At 43.5% G+C, this 22,767-nt stretch overlaps 1 protein-coding gene across 1 annotated transcript in view; it reads right to left on the reverse strand.

Annotated features, from left to right (window-relative positions):
- Window positions 1-22,767, reverse strand: part of fat3a (FAT atypical cadherin 3a) — a 143,398-nt gene that overhangs the window by 62,384 nt on the left and 58,247 nt on the right. Inside the window, exons 6-10 of the mRNA XM_078243259.1 lie at window positions 22,521-22,589; window positions 18,138-18,277; window positions 12,344-12,619; window positions 2,920-3,130; window positions 100-2,828 (exon numbers count right to left, since the gene is read on the reverse strand). Coding sequence (XP_078099385.1) covers window positions 100-2,828; window positions 2,920-3,130; window positions 12,344-12,619; window positions 18,138-18,277; window positions 22,521-22,589 — 3,425 coding nt within the window. The remainder of the gene's footprint in view (window positions 1-99; window positions 2,829-2,919; window positions 3,131-12,343; window positions 12,620-18,137; window positions 18,278-22,520; window positions 22,590-22,767) is intronic.

Genomic DNA, 22,767 nt, shown 5'->3' on the forward strand with positions numbered 1-22,767 from the left:
TGTGTATTTTATAATTCCAGTATTATATTATCAATTTTTCTTCTGAGAAATTATTTAAAGGGGCAAAACATTATTTTAATGAATTTCAATAGCACTTACTTGTATTACTTTGGTTCCCACAGCAGAATTCTCTCTGAACTCTGCTTCGTACATATTCTGTGCAAACACTGGACTATACAGGTTGGCCCCCACCACCTTAACATGAACCTGTGCAGTGCTGGTAAACACTGTATCAGACACTGAAACATTAAGGCTGTAGGCAGGCTCCATTCTTTGCTTACGGTGGCTAGACAAAGTGATGATTCCTGTCATTTTGTCCATCACAAAGTTCATTCTTTCATTTCCTGACAAAATGCTGTATTCCAAATTGTCAAAATCTGAACTGTCAGCATCTGAGGCCTGGACACAGGTTAAGAAGTGACCCCTAGGTGCTAACTCATTCACATATGCCTCATAGAGTAGCTGATTAAAAACTGGTGGATTATCGTTAATGTCATTCACCACAACTATGACAGATACTTCACTACTCAATGGTGGGAAGCCATTATCGGTGGCCCTGACGATGAAGTTATACTTCTGGACAAGTTCATGGTCTAGCATACGTGCTGTCAGGATTAATCCACTGCTGCTGTCAATATGAAAGTATTCTGTGCTGTTATGCACATCTGAGAAGATCTGGTAGCGGACAACATTGTTCTTGTCAGAGTCTTTGTCAGTGGCAATAACTTGAAGTGCTGGAGTTCCAATCATGGCTGTTTCAGACAAAACAACCCTGTAGGACATTTTCTGGAATATAGGCTGGTTATCATTTACATCCTGGACAACCACATCTACATCTACCTCAGCACGGGCACCAGTTAGATAGTCTGTGGCTCTGATGGTCAGGTGGTAAGATGATGCTGCTTCGTAGTCCAAAGAGTGGATGACACTTATGACTCCAGTATCAAATCCAATGTCAAACTGAAGAGACGGGTCTCCATCAACTATTGTGTAGATTATGTTTTGACCTTCAGGACTAGTGGCATTGATGCCAAGGATAGGTGTGTGCACAGCCACATCCTCATTCACAGAAACAGAATAAAATGGTTTGTCAAAGACAGGCATGGCTTTGTTGACTACTGTGATGGGGAACTCTATAGTAGATGAAAGAGGTGGATAGCCACCATCTCTGGCATATATCACCATCTGGTATTCCACATTGGACAAGTCAGACTCAAAAGCCCTCTTGAGGCTGAGACCACCTGACTGCCGGTTGATCTCAAAGTGACCATGGTCATCCTTGAGATAGTAAGATACCTCTCCATTAATCCCTTTGTCACTATCTACTGCCATGACCCTGAAAATGGGTGATCCTGGCTCAGCTTCTACTTGCACAGCTGCATAATAAGGAAGTCCAACAAACACAGGGGTGTTATCATTTATGTCCTCAACTTGGACTCTAACCATAACTCTGGCCACATGCAGACGATCATGTTCCCTTTTCGCCTCGACAACCAGTTCATAGAACTCACGCTCTTCACGGTCAAAGGGTATACCTGTGGTTTGGATCACACCGGAAGTTGGACGGATTCTGAAGCTTGTGCCAGCATTCAACAAGGTGTATTTCAATGGTTCATTGAGACGGTTTCCCACAGCATTGACCACAGCCACTTTGGTAATATTTAATACATTCTCTTGAATAGATGAAGAGTAGAGAGTTTTTGTGAAGCTTAGACCGGAGTCCAGAGCTTCTCGAACAAGAATGGTCACCAAAGCTGTGCTCGAAAATTTCCCATCTGAAACTTTAACACTGAAGCGGAAACGTTCTTTGGAGAAGTTGTTGTGTTTGACTGTGATGACTCCACTGGAAGGTTTGATGGCAAAGTGCTCCAGTACTCCATCAGTCAGAGAGTAGGTGAGCTCTGTAGGGACATCTTTGTCAGGGTCTATGGCTGAAACCTGCAAAGCTTCTACTCCTACATAGGTGGGGAGTAGCAGAACTGTTTCATAGGCATTCTGGGTGAAGCGAGGTGGTGAATCATTTGTGTCAATCACTTGTATTGTGACTTCTGTTGGACTATCTGCCGTCATCTGTGGCCTGCCACTGTCCCTCACATGAACATGGAACTGGAAGGTGGCAAATGTCTCATGGTCTAGATTAGTAATGGTTCTGATGGAGCCAGTTCCCGAGTCCACTGTGAAGAACATTTTTGCAGTGTCTTCAACAATTTGGTAGACCAACAGAGCATTTTGGTTGCGGTCAGCATCAGTGGCCTTGATTACAAGTGGTGAGTCATCTGAGTTTAAGACTACGCTGTTGACTGGTGCTGCCTCGCTGATGCTGCCATGATAGTGAAGTTGCTGGAAAACTGGTGGGTTATCATTCTCATCTACTAACTGGATTAAAAGAGTAGCATTGGAGGCCATGCCAGCCATGTTGGTAGCCTGGACTATCAAGGTGTATGATGCTCTAGTCTCGTAGTCTAAATGCTTTTGAGTAGAAATCACTCCACTGTACTGATTTATCTGAAAAACACGGTCTGTGTTGCCCTGCTTAATGTCATAAGTGAGGGTGGACTGGCTGACTGCACTGACTATGGTGACCGAGGTCCCAACCACAGCATTCTCTGTGATTTCAGCCTGGTATTCAGGCTGAGGGAACTTTGGGCCGGCATTGTCAGAGAGGGTGACTGCAATGCGCACTATAGTGGTGGTAGACAGCGGAGGGGAGCCATTGTCAGTGACTCTGACAGTCAGAACATAATGGCCTATGTTGGACAAGTCCAGGTCATGTGCAACAGTGATGATACCCAGAACTGGTTCAATATGGAATGCATTTCCAGTGTTCCCTGAAAATACAAAAAGTTTTTTCATCAATGTGGTAGTTATGGCAGTATTATAACATATAAGAGCAAGTATTTAGCTGTCAGAGGTGCCTACCTGCTTCAATGGAGTAGTGTAGCTCGGCATTTGAGCCTTTGTCTTTGTCCAGGGCAGTCACGTGGACCACAGCTGATCCCACTGCTGCTGACTCATAGACTGAGCCTTCATACAGCGCACTGGTAAAGATGGGTACATGGTCGTTTATATCTTCCACTTCTATTAGCACACGAGCCAGGTTCTTTCTGTATGGAAACTCTTGGTCCTTCGCCTGTGGAAAAAACAAACAAAAAAAGTAATCTTTCATGGTCACATTGAACTGAATAAAATCTGATGATCATCTAATTGTAAAATCTATAATGTGGGGACTTCTGGTTATGGTGCAGTGCTGAGCGGTGGTGTCGGAGCCCTTCTGGTGAACTTGTTCGAAAGTGGCTGGCTAAGCAGTCTCATTTAACTTGTGCATTTATCCCATTTTGTCAATAACAGAGTGACTGCTGCAATGGCACCAAAACCAGTAAAGCAGACGCAAAAACTGGTGAAATTGGATGCCACGTTAGACTCCACAAAACAAGCTAGCGACGTAGCTAACCACCTGGCTAACAATACAAGCGAATAAGCATCAGCCCCAGCCAAATCTTATTTGCCATTCAAACAATGAAAGAAGACTTCATATCACGTTTTGATGGACTCCTAAATGCGATTGATGGGCTACAGACTGAGTGGACTCCACATGGACTGTCAAGTATGCGGTCCCTCCCACGATGGCTGTTCAGGTGGACCAGCGCAGCTCCATAATTGGGCTCAGATCTGAGCCCCTTTGGATGTATGTACTCTGGGATGGGTGGGTGTATTTCAGTTGGGGAAGTACACTCTGTTTAGTGTCCAGTGTTACTTTAGCATTGTGTTTGATTTTGCTAACTCTTTTGATTTTATCTTATGTGCCTTTTTACTTTTAGAGCCATTTCTTATTTACCCATCAGGGCATTAATGAGGTGATATTTCTTCTGTGGCTTCTGAGCTCCAGTTTATGTCCTCGAACTTGAGATGACTAAATAAGATTGTTAAGCTAAAACAAGTCATGAACAGGCTCAGGCAGCTAAAAGCCAAAATCATTTTTCTACAGGAGATTCATTTGACTCCAGAGGATGGGATTAGGGTAAGGAGAAGATGGCCTGGTCGGGTGTTCTCAGCATCTTTTAGCTCCAACTCAAGAAGGATAATAACTCTCATACACAAAACTGTGCCTTTTCAGCTTTTAAACATTACTGAAGACCATTTCGGCAGATACCTTATCATTGCATGTGAACTTCTCCCAGTCAAAGTGAATTTGGTTAATGTGTATGGGTCTAACAATGATAATCCGACTTTCTTTAGAAAACTTTTTTTAGTGCTAGCTGCTTTGCCTGGGCAATTTATCATACGCGGTGACTTCAGTTGTACACTCCGACCGGAATTAGATAGATCCGACACCTCTCACTCCCTGGCTAGACAAGAACTACTCCAGTGCATACAAGATTTTAATCTGGTAGATGCATGGATAAGCAAACACTCTAACCAGCAAATATTTTCCTGCTACTCCAGCACATATCAGAACTTTTCTAGAATTGATTACTCTTTGGTCTCAGCTGATCTGATGCCAAAGATTTCAAAATGCTGGTACGATAGCATCCTTATTTTAGATCATGCATCAAGCTTGCTTCTTATTAAATTATAATTTTTTTAAATTATTAAAAAAGTCTGGTACCGTATTCCCCTAGATTGCGCTTGCAATCAATGTGGCTTAAGGATCCAAGCTTTATAGAGTATATTGGAAAACAAACAGACTTGTACTTTGAGAACAATACTGACCAGACATCTGCATTGGTGAAGTGGAAAGCCTTTCTGAGAGGCCAAATGATAAGTTTCACAAGCTTAACATATAAATCTAATAGACAAGAAATCGATACACTTGAAAAAACAATTTAAGAAACAGAGACACAATTTTTTTTAAATCTCTGTCGTCCACTCAATATGGAACTCAACAAACTGAAAGTTAAATATAATGTTTTGTAAAAAGAGCCTGATAAGACTGAGACAGTAATACTACGAACAGGGGGAGAGGGCTAGTAAGTTGCTGGCCTGGTGCATTAAGCAGATGCAGGCCGAGAGGACAAAAAACTAAATTTTGACAGATAAGGGGACGCTAACTTCAGACCCAAGATAAATAAATGACACTTTTCTTTGCTTTGACCAGGACTTATACAGCTCTGAATACTGCAAAAACGTTTTTTGGACACACTAAATTTCTACCTCGTAGAAAAAGAATCTTGTTAGACCCATTAGACTGTAATCTTAAAACAGGGGACATATCTGAGGCCATATCTAGCCTAAAGGGAGGTAAAACACCTGGGCGAGATGCAATTTCAATTGAAATATATAAAAAATGTAAATCTAAATTGATACTGCACCTGCTTGATATGTACAAGGAATCATTTGATATAGGTCCCTCCCTCCTTCGCTAAACCTTGAAAGGTGCCTACCCAATGTGGGTTGTATATAGACCAATTTCACTTCTAAATTACGACCTGAAAATTTTGTTCAAAGCTCTAGTGAGGAGATTGGAACCAGTCCTACCTCAGATGGTTCATTTAGACCAAAATGGATTTGTGCAGGGAAGACATGGCTTCCACAATACAAGGAGGTTGCTTAACATTCCCTTTGAAAAATCTGGCCTCTCTGACCACTCTGTCCTCTCATTGGAGGCCTTCGACAGAATAGAGTGGTGGTACCTTTTTGATGTCTTTTCTGATTTGGTGTGGGTGGGAATTTTCTCAGATGAGTTAAGCTCTTGTACTCCAACCCGCAGGCTGAATTACTAACCAATGGACTTTTGTCAACATCCTTCAGACTTAATAGAGGACTGAGGCAGGGCTGACCTGTCCTGGCTATTGAGCATCTTGCCATGGCAATTCGCAAGCATGCTGACATAATTGGAATTAAAGTAGGAGAGATAGAACATAGAATTTCGTTGTACGCGGATGACATAATTTTATTTTGCTCCATATTGGAGAAGACGATACCTAGCCTGCTTAATTTGATAGAAACCTTTGGCACCTTTTCAGGCTATAAAATAAACAACAATTAATCAGAAATTATGTTCTTGACAAAAAGTGAGAGGCTTGATCCCCCAATCCCTACGTCATTTAGGGTGTTTTTTTTTTACTTACTTAGGTGTCAAAATGACCCCTACTATTGACGAAAGTATTTCAGCCAACTACAATCCCCTCGCAGACACAGTAATTCAATTAATAAACTGATGGACCAAACTACCCATATCCTTAATCGGACACATTAATATCCTAAAAATGTCAATTTTAAGTAAATTTCTATACCTCTTCCATTCTATCCCACTCTCTTCACCACCTTCCTTCTTTAAATCACTTAATAAAACATTCACACACTTTATTTGGAATAACCAATGACCGAGATTCAGACTTTCCTTGTTGTATTTACCGTATGACAGGGTGGGCTACAAGTACCAAATTTCCTATGGTATTTTTGGGCAGCGCAAATTTGGACAGGTATTAGGGGTGTAAAGATTCACCGATACAAATCGGTATCTGGTTGTACTATTACAGATATGCATCGTTCTAAATGGACCAAGATTCGGCCAATGGCCCGGTTCTAACGTTACTAAACGGTTGACTGAAGCTTTGCTGTCATTCCAATGAAGCTGCTGCATTGTGCGCAATGCTGTTGATAAAGATGGTGTCCATCCATCCATCTTCGTCCGCTTATCCGGTATCGGGTTGCAGGGGTAGCAGCTCCAGCAGGGGACCCCAAACTTCCCTTTCCCGAGCCACATTAACCAGCTCCGACTGGGTCTTCTCCGAGGCGTCCTCCCAGCTGGACGTGCCTGGAACACCCCCTTAGGGAGGGTCTCTCCATCTCCTTACCAGATGCCCGAACCACCTCAACTGGCTCCTTTCGACGCGAAGGAGCAGCGGCTCTACTCCGAGCTCCTCATGGATGACTGAGCTTCTCACCCTATCTCTAAGGGAGACCCAGCCACCCTCCTGAGGAAACCCATTTCTGCTGCTTGTACCCTGGATCTTGTTCTTTCGGTCATGACCCAGCCTTCATGACCATAGGTGAGGGTAGGAACGAAAACTGACCGGTAGATTGAGAACTTTGCCTTCTGGCTCAGCTCTCTTTTCGTCACAATGGTGCAATACATTGAATGTAATACCGCCCCCGCTGCGCCGATTCTCTGATCAATCTCCCACTCCATTATCCCCTCACTCGCGAACAAGACCCCAAGGTACTTGAACTCCTTCACTTACGGTAAGGACTCATTCCCTACCTGGAGAAGGCACTCCGTTGGTTTCCTGCTGAGAACCATGGCCTCCAATTTAGAGGTGCGTATCCTCATCCCAGCCGCTTCACACTCGGCTGCGAACCGATCCAGTGAGTGCTGAAGGTCACAGGCCGATGATGCCATCAGGACCACATCATCTGCAAAAAGCAGCGATGAGATCCCCAGCCCACCGAACTGCAACCCCTCTCCACCCCGACTATGCCTCGATATCCTGTCCATAAATACATGTAGACCGGTTGGGCATACTCCCAGGCTCCCTCCAGGATCCTTGCGAGAGTAAAGATCTGGTCCGTTGTTCCATGACCAGGATGGAATCCGCATTGTTCCTCTTCAACCTGAGGTTCGACTATCGACGAACCCTCCTTTCCAACACCTTGGAGTAGACTTTACCGGGGAGGAAGTGTGATACCCCTGTAATTGGCACACACCCTCTGGTCCCCCTTTTTGAAAAGGGGAACCACCACCCCGGTCTGCCACTCCTTAGGCACCGTCCCAGACTTCCACGCAATGTTGAAGAGGCGTGTCAACCAAGACAACCCCTGAACACCCAGAGCTTTAAGCATTTCTGGACGGATCTCATCAATCCCTGGGGCTTTGCCACTGTGGAGTTGTTTAACTACCTCAGCAACTTCCACCAGGGAAATTGACGACAATCCCCCATCATCCTCTAGCTCTGCCTCTACCATAGAGTTAGTCGGACTTAGGAGTTCCTCAAAGTGCTCCTTCCACCGCTCTATTACCTCCTCAGTTGAGGTCAACAGCGTCCCATCCTTACTGTACACTGCTTGGATGGTTCCCCGCTTCCCCTTCCTGAGGTGGCGAACGGTTTTCCAGAAGCACCTTGGTGCTGACCGAAAGTCCTTCTCCATGTCTTCTCCGAACTTCTCCCACACCTGCTGCTTTGCCTCTTTTACGGCAGAGGCTGCAGCCCTTCAGGCCCTTTGGTACCTTGCAACTGCCTCCGGAGTCCTCTGGGATAACATATCCCGGAAAAACTCCTTCTTCAGTCGGATGGCTTCCCTGACCACCGGTGTCCATCACGGTGTTCGTGGGTTACCGCCCCTTGAGGCACCTAAGACCCTAAGACCACAGCTCCTTGCTGCAGCTTCAGCAATGGAAACTTTGAACATTGTCCACTCGGGTTCAATGCCCCCAGCCTCCACAGGGATGCACGAAAAGCTCTGCCGGAGGTGTGAGTTGAAAGTCTGTCGGACAGGGGCCTCCTCCAGACGTTCCCAATTTACCCGCACTACCTGTTTGGGCTTACCAGGTCTGTCCAGAGTCTTCCCCCACCCCCTGACCCGACTCACCAGCAGATGGTGATCGGTTGACGCTCCATTGCCCACGTGTGCGTTGAGGTCCCCCAGCAGAACTATGGAGTCCCCCACTGGAGCCCCATGCAGGACTCCACTCAAGGTCTCCAAGAAGGCAGAATACTCCGAACTCTTGTTTGGTGCATATGCACAAACAACAGTCAGAGTTTTCCCCCCCACAACCCACAGGCATAGGGAGGCGACCCTGTCGTCCACCGGGGTAAACTCCAACGTAGCGGCGCTCAGCCGGGGGCTTGTGAGTATCCCCACAGCCGCCTGGCGCCTCACACCCTGGGCAACTCCGGAGAAGAAAAGAGTCCAACCCCTATCCAGGAATATGGTTCCAGAACCGAGACTGTGCATAGAGGAAAGCCCCACCAGATCTAACCGGTAGCGCTCCACCTCCCGCACAAGTTCTGGCTCCTTTCCCCACAGAGAGGTGACATTCCACGTCCCCAGAGCCAGCGTTTGCTGCCCGGGTCTGGTCCGTCGAGGCCCCTGACCTTCACTGCCACCCGTGTGGCAGCGCACCCGACCCCAGCGGTTCCTCCCACAGGTGGTGGGCCCATGGGATGGAGAGATGGATGCCACGTAGCTTTTTCGGGCTGTGCCCGGCTGGGCTCCGTGGCAAACCCGGCCTCCAGACACTCGCTGACGAGCCCTCCATCTGGGCCTGGCTCCAGATGGGGGCCCCGGGCTTCCTCCGGGCAGGGTCACTCCATCTCTTCTTCGGTCACTCGGTAGAGACGGTGTGTGTGTTTTTATTTGCGAGAGAGACAAAAGCTTCACCATTTGTGTGACTAAGGATTTGGTCATTCGTGTTCAGGTTAGCGGGGATTAGCCAATCAGTGCCTTTGTTTGGGTTTGCAGATTAAACATGTGCCGACTGCTAAATTTTGTTTTTGGAGTTAGCGGTGAAAGTGGCTGAGAGGAATACATATCGTGTAAATTGTAAATTGTACTAGCTGCGGTCTGTGAGTCATCCATCCATGTGTGTGTTCATAAACATGAGAGTAGACTGGTATAAATATATATAGATATGTATTTGGGTGTGTTAGATTAAGTTTATATTGACATGTATATGTTCTAAGATGTTAAGTAACGCTTACAACAGTATTATTGTGCTCACCTGTGTACTCACGTAATCCTGTATATGATTATTATTGGAGTGCTCACAATGGCTGTGTAATGTAGACCTGTGTTTGAGTTGATGTCTAAGATTACAGCAGCAAGGAGGCAGTTTCATTTAACACTGAGCTGATGTGGATGTTATTTGGTTATAAGAGTCTAGCTAATTAAGTTGAAGTTACAGTCTATACTGTTAGCATGTCCTAGCTTTACTATTCCCTGGTCCCTTTTACAAAACATATATTTATTTAAAGGTCGCCAGTGCTTCTTTTATAGAATTGGTTTATTTTATGAATGTGTGTAAAGTACACAAATATTAAAGTTGCAATATGTAATACTGACAGCTAGTGTATAAAATAGTTACTGCAGTACAAATTCAAAATACTGGAGAGAGTCGCCATAAAATGCCAGTCCCTAGTAGCCATGATAAATTAGCCTGAAGCTAATGCTTACCTGTTCAGGAGGAAATTAGCCAATTCGGCGTCCTTTAGGCGCTAAGCTGTCTCCATCTTTCAAATACATCTCTAATATTTAGTTTGTTACGTCTGGTCACACAACTGTTAGAAACATGCCGTTTTTTTTTAGTTTGGGTAGACTCTATCTCCATTGATCCTGTTCATTTGTTTACTGCTTTCATGGCTGTACTAACGTTACAGCTGTGGGTTTACGTTTTTATATGTATATCTGGCAACCCGGCCTGGCTTGTAAAACTGGGCAGTTGATAACAACACACAGGCCAAAACGGAAAAAAAAAAAATAGAAAATACTGGCATTAGCATTGTTGTCAGAAAAGATAGTATTTCAATTTAGCATGTTTCCTTAATATCTGATGACGTATTGGGGTCATTTTTGGATTTATTACAGTAAATATATTACATATTGGACCTTTAACTGTATCTATCAGATTGAATCGTATCCCATCGTATCACACCGAATCGTTTCAACATTGAATCAAATCGCCCTGAATCGTTCCATATTAAAATGTATCGTCCCTGAACCATATCGTAGCCCATGTATCTAGATATATATCGGATCATCTTATAAGGGAGAGATGCACACCCCTAATTCCTATGAAACATTTCTTTAAATATCTCCAGATCAGAAGTTATAATATGTCCAAGCAGTGCGGTAGTCTGGCTCTCCCCCCCTTGTCAGTCTTACATGACATCACTTTAAAGTATTTAGGAGCCAGGGGACAGGTATCTGTGCTCTATAATTTGTTTGCTAGCGGATCCAAAGATTCTAAGATATTCTGCGGGCCTGGAATATAGATTTGGATGGAAATGTAACTGAAGAAGAATGGTCAGAGGCTTACTTGCTGGTAAAAATCCAATCTGTATACACGCATTCCAAAGTCTTACAATATAAATGGCTGACTAGACTGCACATCCCTCCAGCCAAACTGCACCACTTTAACCCCAATATTCCCGATACAGGTAGGTAGATAGATAGATAGATAGATAGATAGATAGATAGATAGATAGATAGATAGATAGATAGATAGATAGATAGATACTTTATTCATCCCTTTAGGCTGTCTGCAGGTTGCCCACTTCTGGAGAGAGGTACTAAACATTGGTGGTCATATTATTGGCAAAGCAGTGGATCTTGATCCTAGGTTATGTATCCTATATATTTACCCTGTCAATTTTGTGCTCTCAAATGATAAAAAATATTTACTTGGTGTTTGCCTTTTAGAGGCTAAGAGCTGTATTGCTAGGTCTTGGAAAAAGCCGACTGTCTGTGGAGTCTCTGAATGCTCGAACAGAATGACTTCCAATCTGGCACTGGAAAGGATAAGTTATTTTACAAAAAACAGGCTTGACAGGTTTTGGAAGATTTGGGACGTTTTTTATAACTTCCTGGAAAATGAAAACATACAATTTATATGTATGTAAGTATGGCTATGTCCAGAAGATTGTGGCGTCCGGTCACTTTCCTGCGCAGAAACTCGAGTGAAGATAATTACCTCTTCTGAAGAGTCCATCATGTTTTGTTAATCCTCGGTGTCCTCCTTGTAGTACTAGCAACTGTATGGAGGAGGGGGGCGGTGCGCACTAATGAAAGGCTTGTATCATGTGGACGTGCCGACAGTTTCGTTGTCATTACTTTGAATTCCTCATGGGGGAGACAGAAACTACGCACTATAGCTTTAATCAACCATCTTAACCGGACAAATTACAGAGACCAACTCAAGCTGGTGGTGTGTGTGTGTGTGTGTGTGTGTGTAAAGAAGAGTTATTTAACACTGCAGCAGAGGTATACATTTCCAAACAGGCATAGAGGCTTGACGGTTATAAAGTCACGTTAAAGTATGGATTTACTGCTTAAAGTTAGTAATTAGTGTTATAAGTTAGTATGGCAAACTTACACAACAAAGTTGCAGCAGCAGAGTAACGACACCGCTTGTGCTCGTTGAAGATTTTGTGTGCCATCATACCCCTATTCTGCAGTATTACAAGTAATTATAGCTGGCAGCTATAATTGCCTGTTGCTATTACGAGTCTGGAAACCGTCAGAAAGATGAACAAAAAACGGGACTAAATGATAAGACTATAAGTCATTTAACACAACGCAGACAAAACTGGACCCCCTTAGTGAAAACTGAGATGTTCAAAGAGTCCTAGCTGTTAGCACAAGATCCTAAATGGAATGATTGGCAGAGACTGTGACATATACTTACAATGACGGTGAGGATGTGCTGGGCACAGGTCTCATGGTCCAGCCTCTGGGCAGTGTAGATGGTGCCCAGGGTGGGGTGGATGCGGAATAGACGCATGCTGCTGGGGTCGATGGAGCTCTGCAGAGAGTAGGTCAGCCGGTGGTGCTCATCACGGTCCGACGCCAGAACCTGGACCACCTCAGTGTCAGATGGTGTGTCTTCAGAAATAGTGACATCATAGGTTGGTTGGGAGAAGATGGGAGCATTGTCGTTGTTGTCCATAACAGTGATGTGAACCTGGAACACGGGGGGGGACATCATCAAATGAGTTCTATTATCCTGCCCTGGATGCACAGAGTAGTTTGTCAAGCAGAGTTGTGGATATTCTGAGGAATTTATTTTTAAAACATGCAGCAAAGGGCCGCAGGTCGGATTGGAACCCAGGCCGCTGCAAAGGACATGGAGCAACACTCTACCAGGTGAGCTAGGATCACCCCATGTTGCAGATATTTTCAGTATGAACATGTTATGTTGGCAGCGAACATTTTGCAGATATGTTGAATTTAAACATTTCCTCCTCATTTTGCATTTCTTATAAAACACTTATTATTAAAATTACTGATTATATGAAAATAATTTATAGGGGATAGGTTTGGAGAATCAGTTCTCAGGAACCTTAATTTTTCTGTCATCTGACTGAAAACTTTCCAGGAGTACATCAGTGAAGGGACATGTTGAGTGTAGCCTATGAATCTCCTAGCCATTATTATTGCAGCAACAATGGCTGCAATAAGGCAAAGTGGATTCATATATCTGTAGAGTAGCAGGAAACAACAGGATGAAGCCGGTTTATCAGGTTGGTGCTTTTGTTTGGTCTGTCATACTGTCAAAACAGCCCAGTTTGACCAGTTCCTTGCTGTATCAGCCCCTTGAGGGCTGAGCTATTTCATCTCCAGAGGGACATAAAGGCTAGTTTTACTTATTTATCCTTTCACATTTCTGATCAAAATCAATTTATTACAATGGGATTGCAGCATTAGTGTATTCGCTTGCAGAGGCAATGCCAATTCATAGGATGCTTTCATACAGGTAAACTTTGACACATACAGTAAATGAATGGTGTTAAGAAATACAAGATGTCTGACAACACTACTCATAACCCTGTACATGACTATGTTTTGTGTCATTGGAATTTAGTACATATTGAAATAATGAACCCAGTTGAATGTGTGCCATGTTACAGACTGCCATGTTGAAGTCATGCAGCGTGTTTGTGGTTGGTGTGTGTCATGACTCATGGAAAGTTCCTGAGTCACAGATGACTGGTGATGAAGCCCAGCTGGAGTCAGGAAAAGACAGGAGGAGAGGCAGAGAGGCAGGAAATCAATGTGAGACATTTCATTTGATCAGTTCCTGAGGTGAACCTGGGCTGTAGCAGTATGAGAAAATAGTAAATGCACAAATGTAGCCATTGATTACGAAAAAATATATATAGCATTTAGTACATGGGTGCAACTAAATGAGGGTGGAACAATCAGTACATCGGTCTTTCCACTCTGCGCTCTTTTCAGAGGCTGCGTCAGTGCTTTATTATCAAATCAGTTCCGCTTGCTTATTGGGCAGCTGTGGCTCAGGAGGTGATTGGGTCGTCCTTTAACAACAAGGTTGACAGTCGAAGTGTCCTTGAGCAAGACACTGAAGCCCAAGTTGGTCCCGACGGCAGGCCAGTGCCATGCACCATGGGTGTATGAATGTGTGTGTGAATGGGTGAAAGTGTAAAGAGCTTTCTCTAACCGCCTGTAATGTTAGTAAGTCTCTCAGGACTATAAAATGTGAAGTTTTCTCAAGAAAATAACAATCGCTAGTGTTTTAGCCATACCAAGCACGTCATGTCATGTTTTGATCACAACTTTTTCTCATACTGACAAAGTTTATATTTTTTACTTCATTTTCTTGTTAAAATACTTAGGTAATAAAAAATTGTTTCAACAACATATCATTGGTGCATGGATTCTAAAAACTGAAGATCTACTGTTTTCAAAACAGTGTAACATGAAAATCTTCTATAAATAGACGATTATGAAAAAGGGATTTTTATTAACTACATGGTGGGTCTGAATGACTAGTTCCTTAACCCATCTGACTATAGCCGTGTTGCCATGTTTCAAGATCTCAGCAATTAACTTCATGAGTACAATATTAATTTCACTGATAGAGATGATGGGAAAGCTATGAAAATAAGACCCACGTTATAATAAATGTGATAAAGAGTTGTCCTTCAAGTTAGATTTGACTCAGGCACAATAACCACTCATGTTAACAGTTTCAAATATAGAGAACAAATTGTCTTATACCCCTTTCACACCACTGACCAGGGTCGGACCAGGGTCATCTGAGCCGTGTTCAACCCTTCTTTTGGCAATTCAAACCAAGCCAGTCAACACGGGTTGTCCTGGTCATGACAATTCAGATACGACCTGGGTTACAACCTGAGAGCGATGCATACCAATTACCTTAAGTGCTAGAAACGAGCGGGGCAGTTTACATGTCATATTCAGTGAACCCTTGTTCAACCCTGGTTGAGCCCTCGGGTGTAAAAGGGATATTACTGTTTCTAAGATTCCTCTTCCAAGGGTTCCCACAACAGATTTCCAAATGAGTTTTTGGACTGCTTTTTGGATAAATCAAGAAAATAGACTCTTTAGCAAACTAAAGCTGATGAGGTGTGATTTATGTCACAGGCTTACATTAACCACAGTCCTTTTCTGCATGACTCAAAAACCTTCTCGTAAAAAAGCATTAGAAATCTGACAAAGGAAGGCATGTCTCAAAAGTGCTGACAATTCTGGCTTTTAGAACCGTGGTATCTGGGAGCCGTGGGCAGCTGTACCCCTGGCTCTGGGCACGGTTCTGAAGTTAGAGTTACGGTTAACCCTAACCATCACATTTTAAGAATGTTGGCACCGACTTGGTACAGACGTGTGAAAGTAGGGTTTGAACGACTCTTTCATCAGCTCTGTATTTTTGTTCTTAACACAACTACACTATCCTTGTGTGAAGCCGGACCATAAAAGCCCCCGAGGAGTCTGAAACTGTGCACCATTATCTGCATTTGTTCAGTTCATTGAGTCAACACAAACACAAAGACAGAAAGACAGAGTTCTTGGGGAGAGGTCAGGAAGGCTGTGCTGTGTGATGCAGCTAAGAGCAGCCTACAGCAGGGCAGACAGTGGACACTGTTTACACTACAGTACATCAGGTGTCTACATAGGTGGACATGTTCACACATATCCATGCTGCACAGTGTTGCCAACTTAGCGACTTTGTCGGTAGATTTAGCGAATTTTCAGACCCCCTTTACGACTTTTTTTCAAAAAAGCGACTAGCGACAAATCTGACGATTTTCTGTAGAAAAGTTGCCAGTATTGTCCAGCGAGCACCCAAGGTATTTCTCTTCTGTAGCTGCCAAAACAGTCTTCTGTTCTGTGACTGAGGAGCAGAGGAGCAGCCTCTCCCCCCTCTCTTCATGTGCAGCAGCACTGTGCACAGTGCGCAGGCAGTTAGAAGGGGAGGGGGACAGGGTGTGCGGGGGGCGGTGTAGGTAGGAGAGACAGCAGGACGCGACGGGAGAAAGACTCCGCTGAGCCGGCCTGGCCCTGGGTAAGCCAGCCTTCTTTGAGAATTATTTATTGATCTTTTTCCCTCCCTTTGTAGAATTTCTTTTTTTACTTCAAAGATAGGCTACCTAAGTAATAATTATAAGGTAAAATAAATTCCTGTATTGAATTTGTGATTATTTGGCTAAAGAGTTCTATTTCTTTCTATCTACTTTGCTAAAACAACCACTAACCTTTATACAAATGATTGCGTAATGACGTCACAAATATGCAAATGAGCGTATCTAGCGACTTTTAGCGACTTTTGGAGCTGGTGCTAGCAACTTTCATTGAAAAATAGTTGTCAACACTGATGCTGCATGTACAGTCTGCTGTCTGGCAAGATGTCTGGGTGAACCACACAGACATGGGCAGATGACATTTCAAGGGGACCCTTGCAGCTATGTGGACATAAAGTTTAGTTTGAGCTTTACATACCATATAACCTGCAAGTCTTTTTAGTGTGGGAGAAAAGTGACAGAAATAAACGTTTTAAATCCTTAGAGAAAAACGATCAAGAGCTACATTGAACCCCAGGAGCTTGTTGCTGTGAGGGGACAGTGTTAACCACTGAGCCACAGTGCTGCCAAAATATACCAACTGAACTCTGTGAGGATTACCAAGTACAAAACAGCAGCAGGACCAGGAGTAGGACTGAGTGGGGGAGGAAAGTGACAACTTGCACTATACACACATCCAGAAAACGGAGTCGGAGATTTGTACTGACTCCTATCCAGAGAAAACATTAAGAGAAGCGGAGGAAAACGGAGACAGGAGTTGAGTACTGCCAGGCAAAGAGTCTAAATTTAAACCCGCCTGCAGCAGGCGGCCTTCTGTTGCTCAACTGTGGAGAAATTCCCTGGTGGCATGACGCCATGCTGACTCTCCATCTGGGAGCCTTCCTCCCATTTTACAGGTGTGTGTGTGTGTGTGTGTGTGTGTGTGTGTGTGTGTGTGTGTGTGTGTGTGTGTGTGTCTCTTTATCTGTATTGCATGTGAATAGGGAGTATGTTTGTGACACTGTGTAAAAATATTGAAACCAATATGTGAAGAATGTGTTCTGTTTAGATGATGAAAGGCACAATGACAAACAGCAGGCAGCTTTATAACCTGAGACACCAGTTGGAACCCTATCTATTGTAACATTTTACCTAAAGGTTCAGCAGGTAACTTTTATTAAAATAACCTTTTGTCATATTTGCTGAAATTGTCAGTATATCCTGACAGTGGCACATAAGACAAGAAATCATGTTTGTCTGCCTCCTCCTAGTATTCCTAATGGCATTTGCAAGTTTCCACCATGCCCGAAGATTAACAACCAAACAGCAGCCAAACAATACACTATATGTTTCTGAAAGCATTTGAGGCAAGAAATAGCCAATGCAGAAACAGAAATGTATTTATTTTTGATCAGCGCTGCCTAGTTTGACAGTTTGAGCGCAGTTCTGTCTCATGTGCTACTGGACATAGTGACAGTTTCAGCAAATATGACAAAAAGTTATTAAAAGTTACCTACTGTAGCTTTGTATCTTGACACTGTCAAAGAGTGTAATACCACCACAACAATAAGCACAGAGTTGCATCAACAACTCTCTAACAGTCTCCTGAAACATTATTGGCTTTGTACCATTGGATGTATTAAAGATTAATATATTCGATGCTTTGATAGAAAAGAGCCTGATTTGACTGCCATTCTCACAGTCAAATCTTCACAGCGCTGTGAAGTCCAGTTCAGACCAAAGGTTCTGGACGAGACGAGTGTAAACTTGCACCTACTTGCAACGCGCCGGTCTGCAGCGTTCTGAAGCTGCCAGTTCACACCGATGAGACAAGATGAGATGGTGTATCATCTCCATAGCACAACAACTCTTTGATCTTTGTATCTAATGTGATCCAGTCATTTTGACTCATGGACAGCATTAGTGAATGAGGGGACCAACATTGGGTTAACATGTCTGTTGGTTAATTAACATATGGCTCAAATAACAAATTGTTAACATTTCTTCTCATTCCTGGGCTGTACTGAGCCACTGGAGCAGTAACATGGACACATGTTCTTCCTCTGTGGCTTCTGGCGCATTAGCATTTTAAGCTGCTCCAAAAACAGTTACAAGGTCTAACTGTAAAGCACCGAGCATGAAATGAAGCTGCTGCTGTACCTGTGTGTGGGCGGTGTTGGTGCCGTCTGTGGCCTGCACCGTCAGGTTGTAGAAGGAGCGCTGCTCAGCATCCAGAGGCTTGGCGATGAGGATGGTGCCTACAGCCTTCTCTACGTCAAACACGCTGTCGCTGTTCCCAGCTGGGGGCGGGGGGGGGACAGGGTCAGTCATAAAGACACACACACACACACACATACACACAAAGCAGACAGTTGGATTTATGGACCAATGGTTTTCATTCATATGCTGCAATGTCCTAACACGTATTAAAATCTGAAATGTAGAGTAATCCAACCTGTACACGCTGAGTGGACAGCACATGACTGGAGACCATTGCTTCACACACGCTACTCATTGATTTTCCTTGGTATACAGGATGGCTGCTGACACCCCCCCCCCCCTCCACAGACACACACACACACACACACACACACACACACACACTAACACTAACAAATATACACACTCCTGCAGACTGACGGTCAAAAGCACACACAAGATCACAGCAACACATTGAAGCATGAGCACTGGCCATGCAAGCTGCATGGGTGTGTGTGTGTGTGTGTGTGTGTGTGTGTGTGTGTGTGTGTGTGTGTGTGTGTGTGTGTGTGTGTGTGTGATGAAATGCTAAAGGGGAAACCAGGGCGAGCCAGCATGATTTTAATAAGAAAGGCGATGTGTGGAAAGACATGAGTTGGGAAATGAAGGACTGTGTTGTGCACTGGTATAGAGACAGCATGAGGAATGCTCAGTCCCAGCAGCGGGCCTCAGGTTGGGGAGAGACCAGAGACAGCCTGCCTCCACGGACCTATACTGCGAACAAAACTTTTGCAAAGCTGGCTTTTAAAACACATATCATAAAATATAATAGTTTATACACATGCATCCTTGCTCACATGCAATGCAACTAATCTCAATTATCCTTTATTGTGATGCATGGCAAATAGATCATAGCTGACCTACAGAGAATGTATGACGAATTGAAAAGCTAAATGTAAACCTATAAACAGGGTCCCATCTGTTTAAAATGAAACCTAAGAATGACAGAAATCCATAAGAATCTCAGGCAGATGACCTGAACTTGACACACTGGGACTGCTTTGCCCGAGTGAGCACAACAGTATTCAAACTAGTTTCACATTGTGAGACCACACTTGGACAGTGCTGCAGTATGGTCTGGCTACACTGCTTATCTGTTCTGGGATAGGAGAAAAAAACTACTCCTACTGGCTTGTTTTAATTTCTTTAAACCAATCACAAGCGTCCTGGGCGGCGCTAAGCGCTGGATGCAGCCACGGTGCCTCTGCAAGGCAGATAGCAGAGATAAAGTAGGCGGAGGGACATTAAGTGCGTCAGATTTATCCCAGCAATGGACATCCATTGAGCCAGACTATATTCAAACAGACACATACAGAAGAGTACATATGGCAAATAATAGATAGTTTTTACGTTGGAATGAGATTGCAGTATGTACTGTAACATGGGCCGTTTGCTGTGTGCACCGCAAAATATCGATTACGGGCATAGGGAGGGGCTTGGGGGTTCTGTAGCTACCCCTAGAATTCCCATAGCACCCCCAAGAAATTGCTGTGGTTTATTTATAAAACATTTTTGTTAATGTGTGAATACTATAATTCATATTCTAAGAATGAATAAATACATTAATAAAACAAATTATTTCTAACAGAGCACCCTCACTGTAATGCAGAGCTACCCCATAGCACCAGCAAAATAAAATCTCTGCCGCTGCCACTGATGACGGGCAGCTTGAAACAGCCATGTCTGCCATCCAAGCTAATCATCCTCAGCAGGACATAAAGAAGAAGAGGGTTTGGCAAGAATCCTACTGAGTCCAGAAAAAGCCTCCCGTCTGCCGACGCCAAATTACAGAGAGAAAATTTCACTCTCCGCAAAATGGGGGAGGCAAAAAACCCTCTGCTCTGTTCTAAAATTGGTTTTCACTGCCTGTCTGAAAGCCAGTTTATACTCAATGGCTCAACTGGACAGAACTTCCCCCTGCTGTTTTCTGCAGAGAGACAGAGATGTGATCACAGAGCTAACCCCGGAACACGCCGCTGTCCTGTCATCCATGGGCCGAGACACAAGGAGAAATATTTCATACCTTTGGTGATGAGTCACGTAAATACGTGACTTCTTCCAACCTTTCTTGTCCAGCCAATCAGAATCAAGTACTCTCTGTGACTGTCATGTAGGTAAATGATAATGAACAATGAATTGTCCTGATACAAGAACATATTAGAAGAGGCAGATGCTAAAAAACACCAAGACATGAAGCAAAGCTGTGCATGTTTCTCTATCAGCTGAGAGTGCTTTATCATACTTTAGCGTGAGCTTTTCGCCTACCAGTCAAAAAACATAGCAAACTGTGTTAAATGAAAAAAGCTCATTTAATGAATTGTGTTAGCCTTATTGTTAGTGGTAACAACGTTTAGGACATTTTTGGTAACTGAGTTGCTATAGATGATGCTAACAGGAAGTGTACTTTGCCATAGAGGCAGTGAGCTAATGACCTGGAGTTTGACCTGCACCATGAACACTGCATTCGTTTTCAGCCACTCCTGTTTGCTCTCTGACCATGGATGTATTGATACCTATCAGCTGAATGACATCATTATTAGAGCTGTCAATCGATTAAAAAATGTAATCTAATTAATTACATACTCTGTGATTAATTAATCGAAATTAATCGCATACATAATTAACGGTGCCTGAACCGATACTTTTTAAGTAAAAAAAGAAGAAAAAAAAAAGGTTACTAAACAACAGTTGGTGACATTAAAGAACGGCTTGTTTAAGGCCATATGGTCAAAATGAAATGATTTAATAATAATGTATAACAATAACAATAACTTATTTCACTAGTAAATTGCTGTTGAACGACAAAAACAACAACCAGATAGGAAAAGGACATTTACAATAACTTCAAATGCACCACAAGGCTGTAGTTTACCAGTTTCATTGAATGCACCATCTGTGTTGTTTTTTTCCGATGGCAGCTACAGATTGTTACATACCTCTACAATCCTCTACAGTAAAACACAGTCAAACTTTGCACCGTTTAGCGTTAGCTGTCAGCATTTTAACCGTGTTTAATCCAGCTACTAGCTAGCGGTAGGCTAACGTTAGCTGCTGTTGAGTATTGTGTTAACTAGCGTCACATGCAGCGGGGTTTGTGTTTCCTGTAACGTCTGTTTCAGAGCAGCAGAGAGAAGCGCAGACATATCAGTGGCACGAGATTTTTGTCTGTATGCAAACGTCAATATGGAATGGATTAATCTGCGTTAATTTTTTTAACGCGTTATTTTTTCTCAGATTAATTAATCGAAATGAACGCGTTATTTTGACAGCCCTAATTATTACTGAAGAAAAGGTCTAAATATGATGATTATGAGGCATGGTCTAAAGTTGTACTAATCATCTGTTGTATTTCAATCATACTCATTTGTTTCTGATGGACTTTGGAGTAGGTTCTGCTGACTCCAGCACTTTTTGTATGGTGTCTGTCTGTTTAGAACTGAGTTATGACACGAAGGCAGCGCCCGCAGAATTCTGGCGACACCTCCGCAGATTTTCTGCAAATTTTAAACAATTTTGAAATACTGTTTTGTTATCCTAAATAAATATTGTCTACCCAGGGGCAGAATTTTTCAAAGTTTTCAGATACCCCTACCAGAGGTACAACAAAACACAACCATGTTTTGTCATAATTTTGATATGCACCCTTCATGAACAGGATTGATGGTATAGGGAGGGTTTTGTAAGATGTATGTAAGAGTTGTCTGTGCATATGCATACACCATGTTTGAACATAAAGATGCTCAGAAGTGTACATGGTACCAGAGCACCCTAGGGCAAAGGTCGATTATCCATTTAGTGATCGTATCGACTGATCTGAGGTTGCATGTTTTGGACACTCGGGTGAAGAAAAACTCACACCCCCAATGTGTTCCACCATTCCTGCCGGTGGCCATCACCCCCACTCTGTTGCAGGATGGACATCCTGTGTTGTGCTTCTTCAGTCTGCCAGCAGTCATTGCAGCCATTAGTTTAGCTAATGGGTCAGCATGTGTGAACCCGCCTTTAGAAAGGGCTGCATGAAGGCATGCATTTATTCCATAAGGAGTGCTTTTGAAAAACTTTTTACCAAACCTTCATCCCTTCAATGAACTATTAATGTAAAACACACACACACACACACACACACACAGGATAAACACTAACACAGACACACTCAGGCTGAACCTCGGGGTGGAGGATCAGCATCAATTAAAAAATACAAGGAAAAGGAAAAGGAAAGGAAACAAGGAAAGCAAGTAGAGAGAAGACAACTAACAGTGATAGTGAGAGTTGGAAAGGAGATACCTTCTGTGGAACAGTTCCTGCCACAAGCGCTCTGCAGAATATAGAAGATCTCACGGAAAGACCTGGGACCTTCCAGGCATGAAGCATTGAGGAGAGAGAGGAGAGAGAAGGTGAGACAGGAAGGACCGACAGACCCGAGGGAGGAGGACAGGACAGAGACAGTGGGCTGGACTTCCATAAAGTACAGCGCTTTCAAGTCGGGGAGAGGAGTTCGCTTTCCGGAGAAAACAAAAGACTTTCACCAAGA

Source organism: Sander vitreus, chromosome 3, assembly GCF_031162955.1.
Source record: "Sander vitreus isolate 19-12246 chromosome 3, sanVit1, whole genome shotgun sequence".
Lineage (NCBI taxonomy): Eukaryota > Metazoa > Chordata > Actinopteri > Perciformes > Percidae > Sander > Sander vitreus.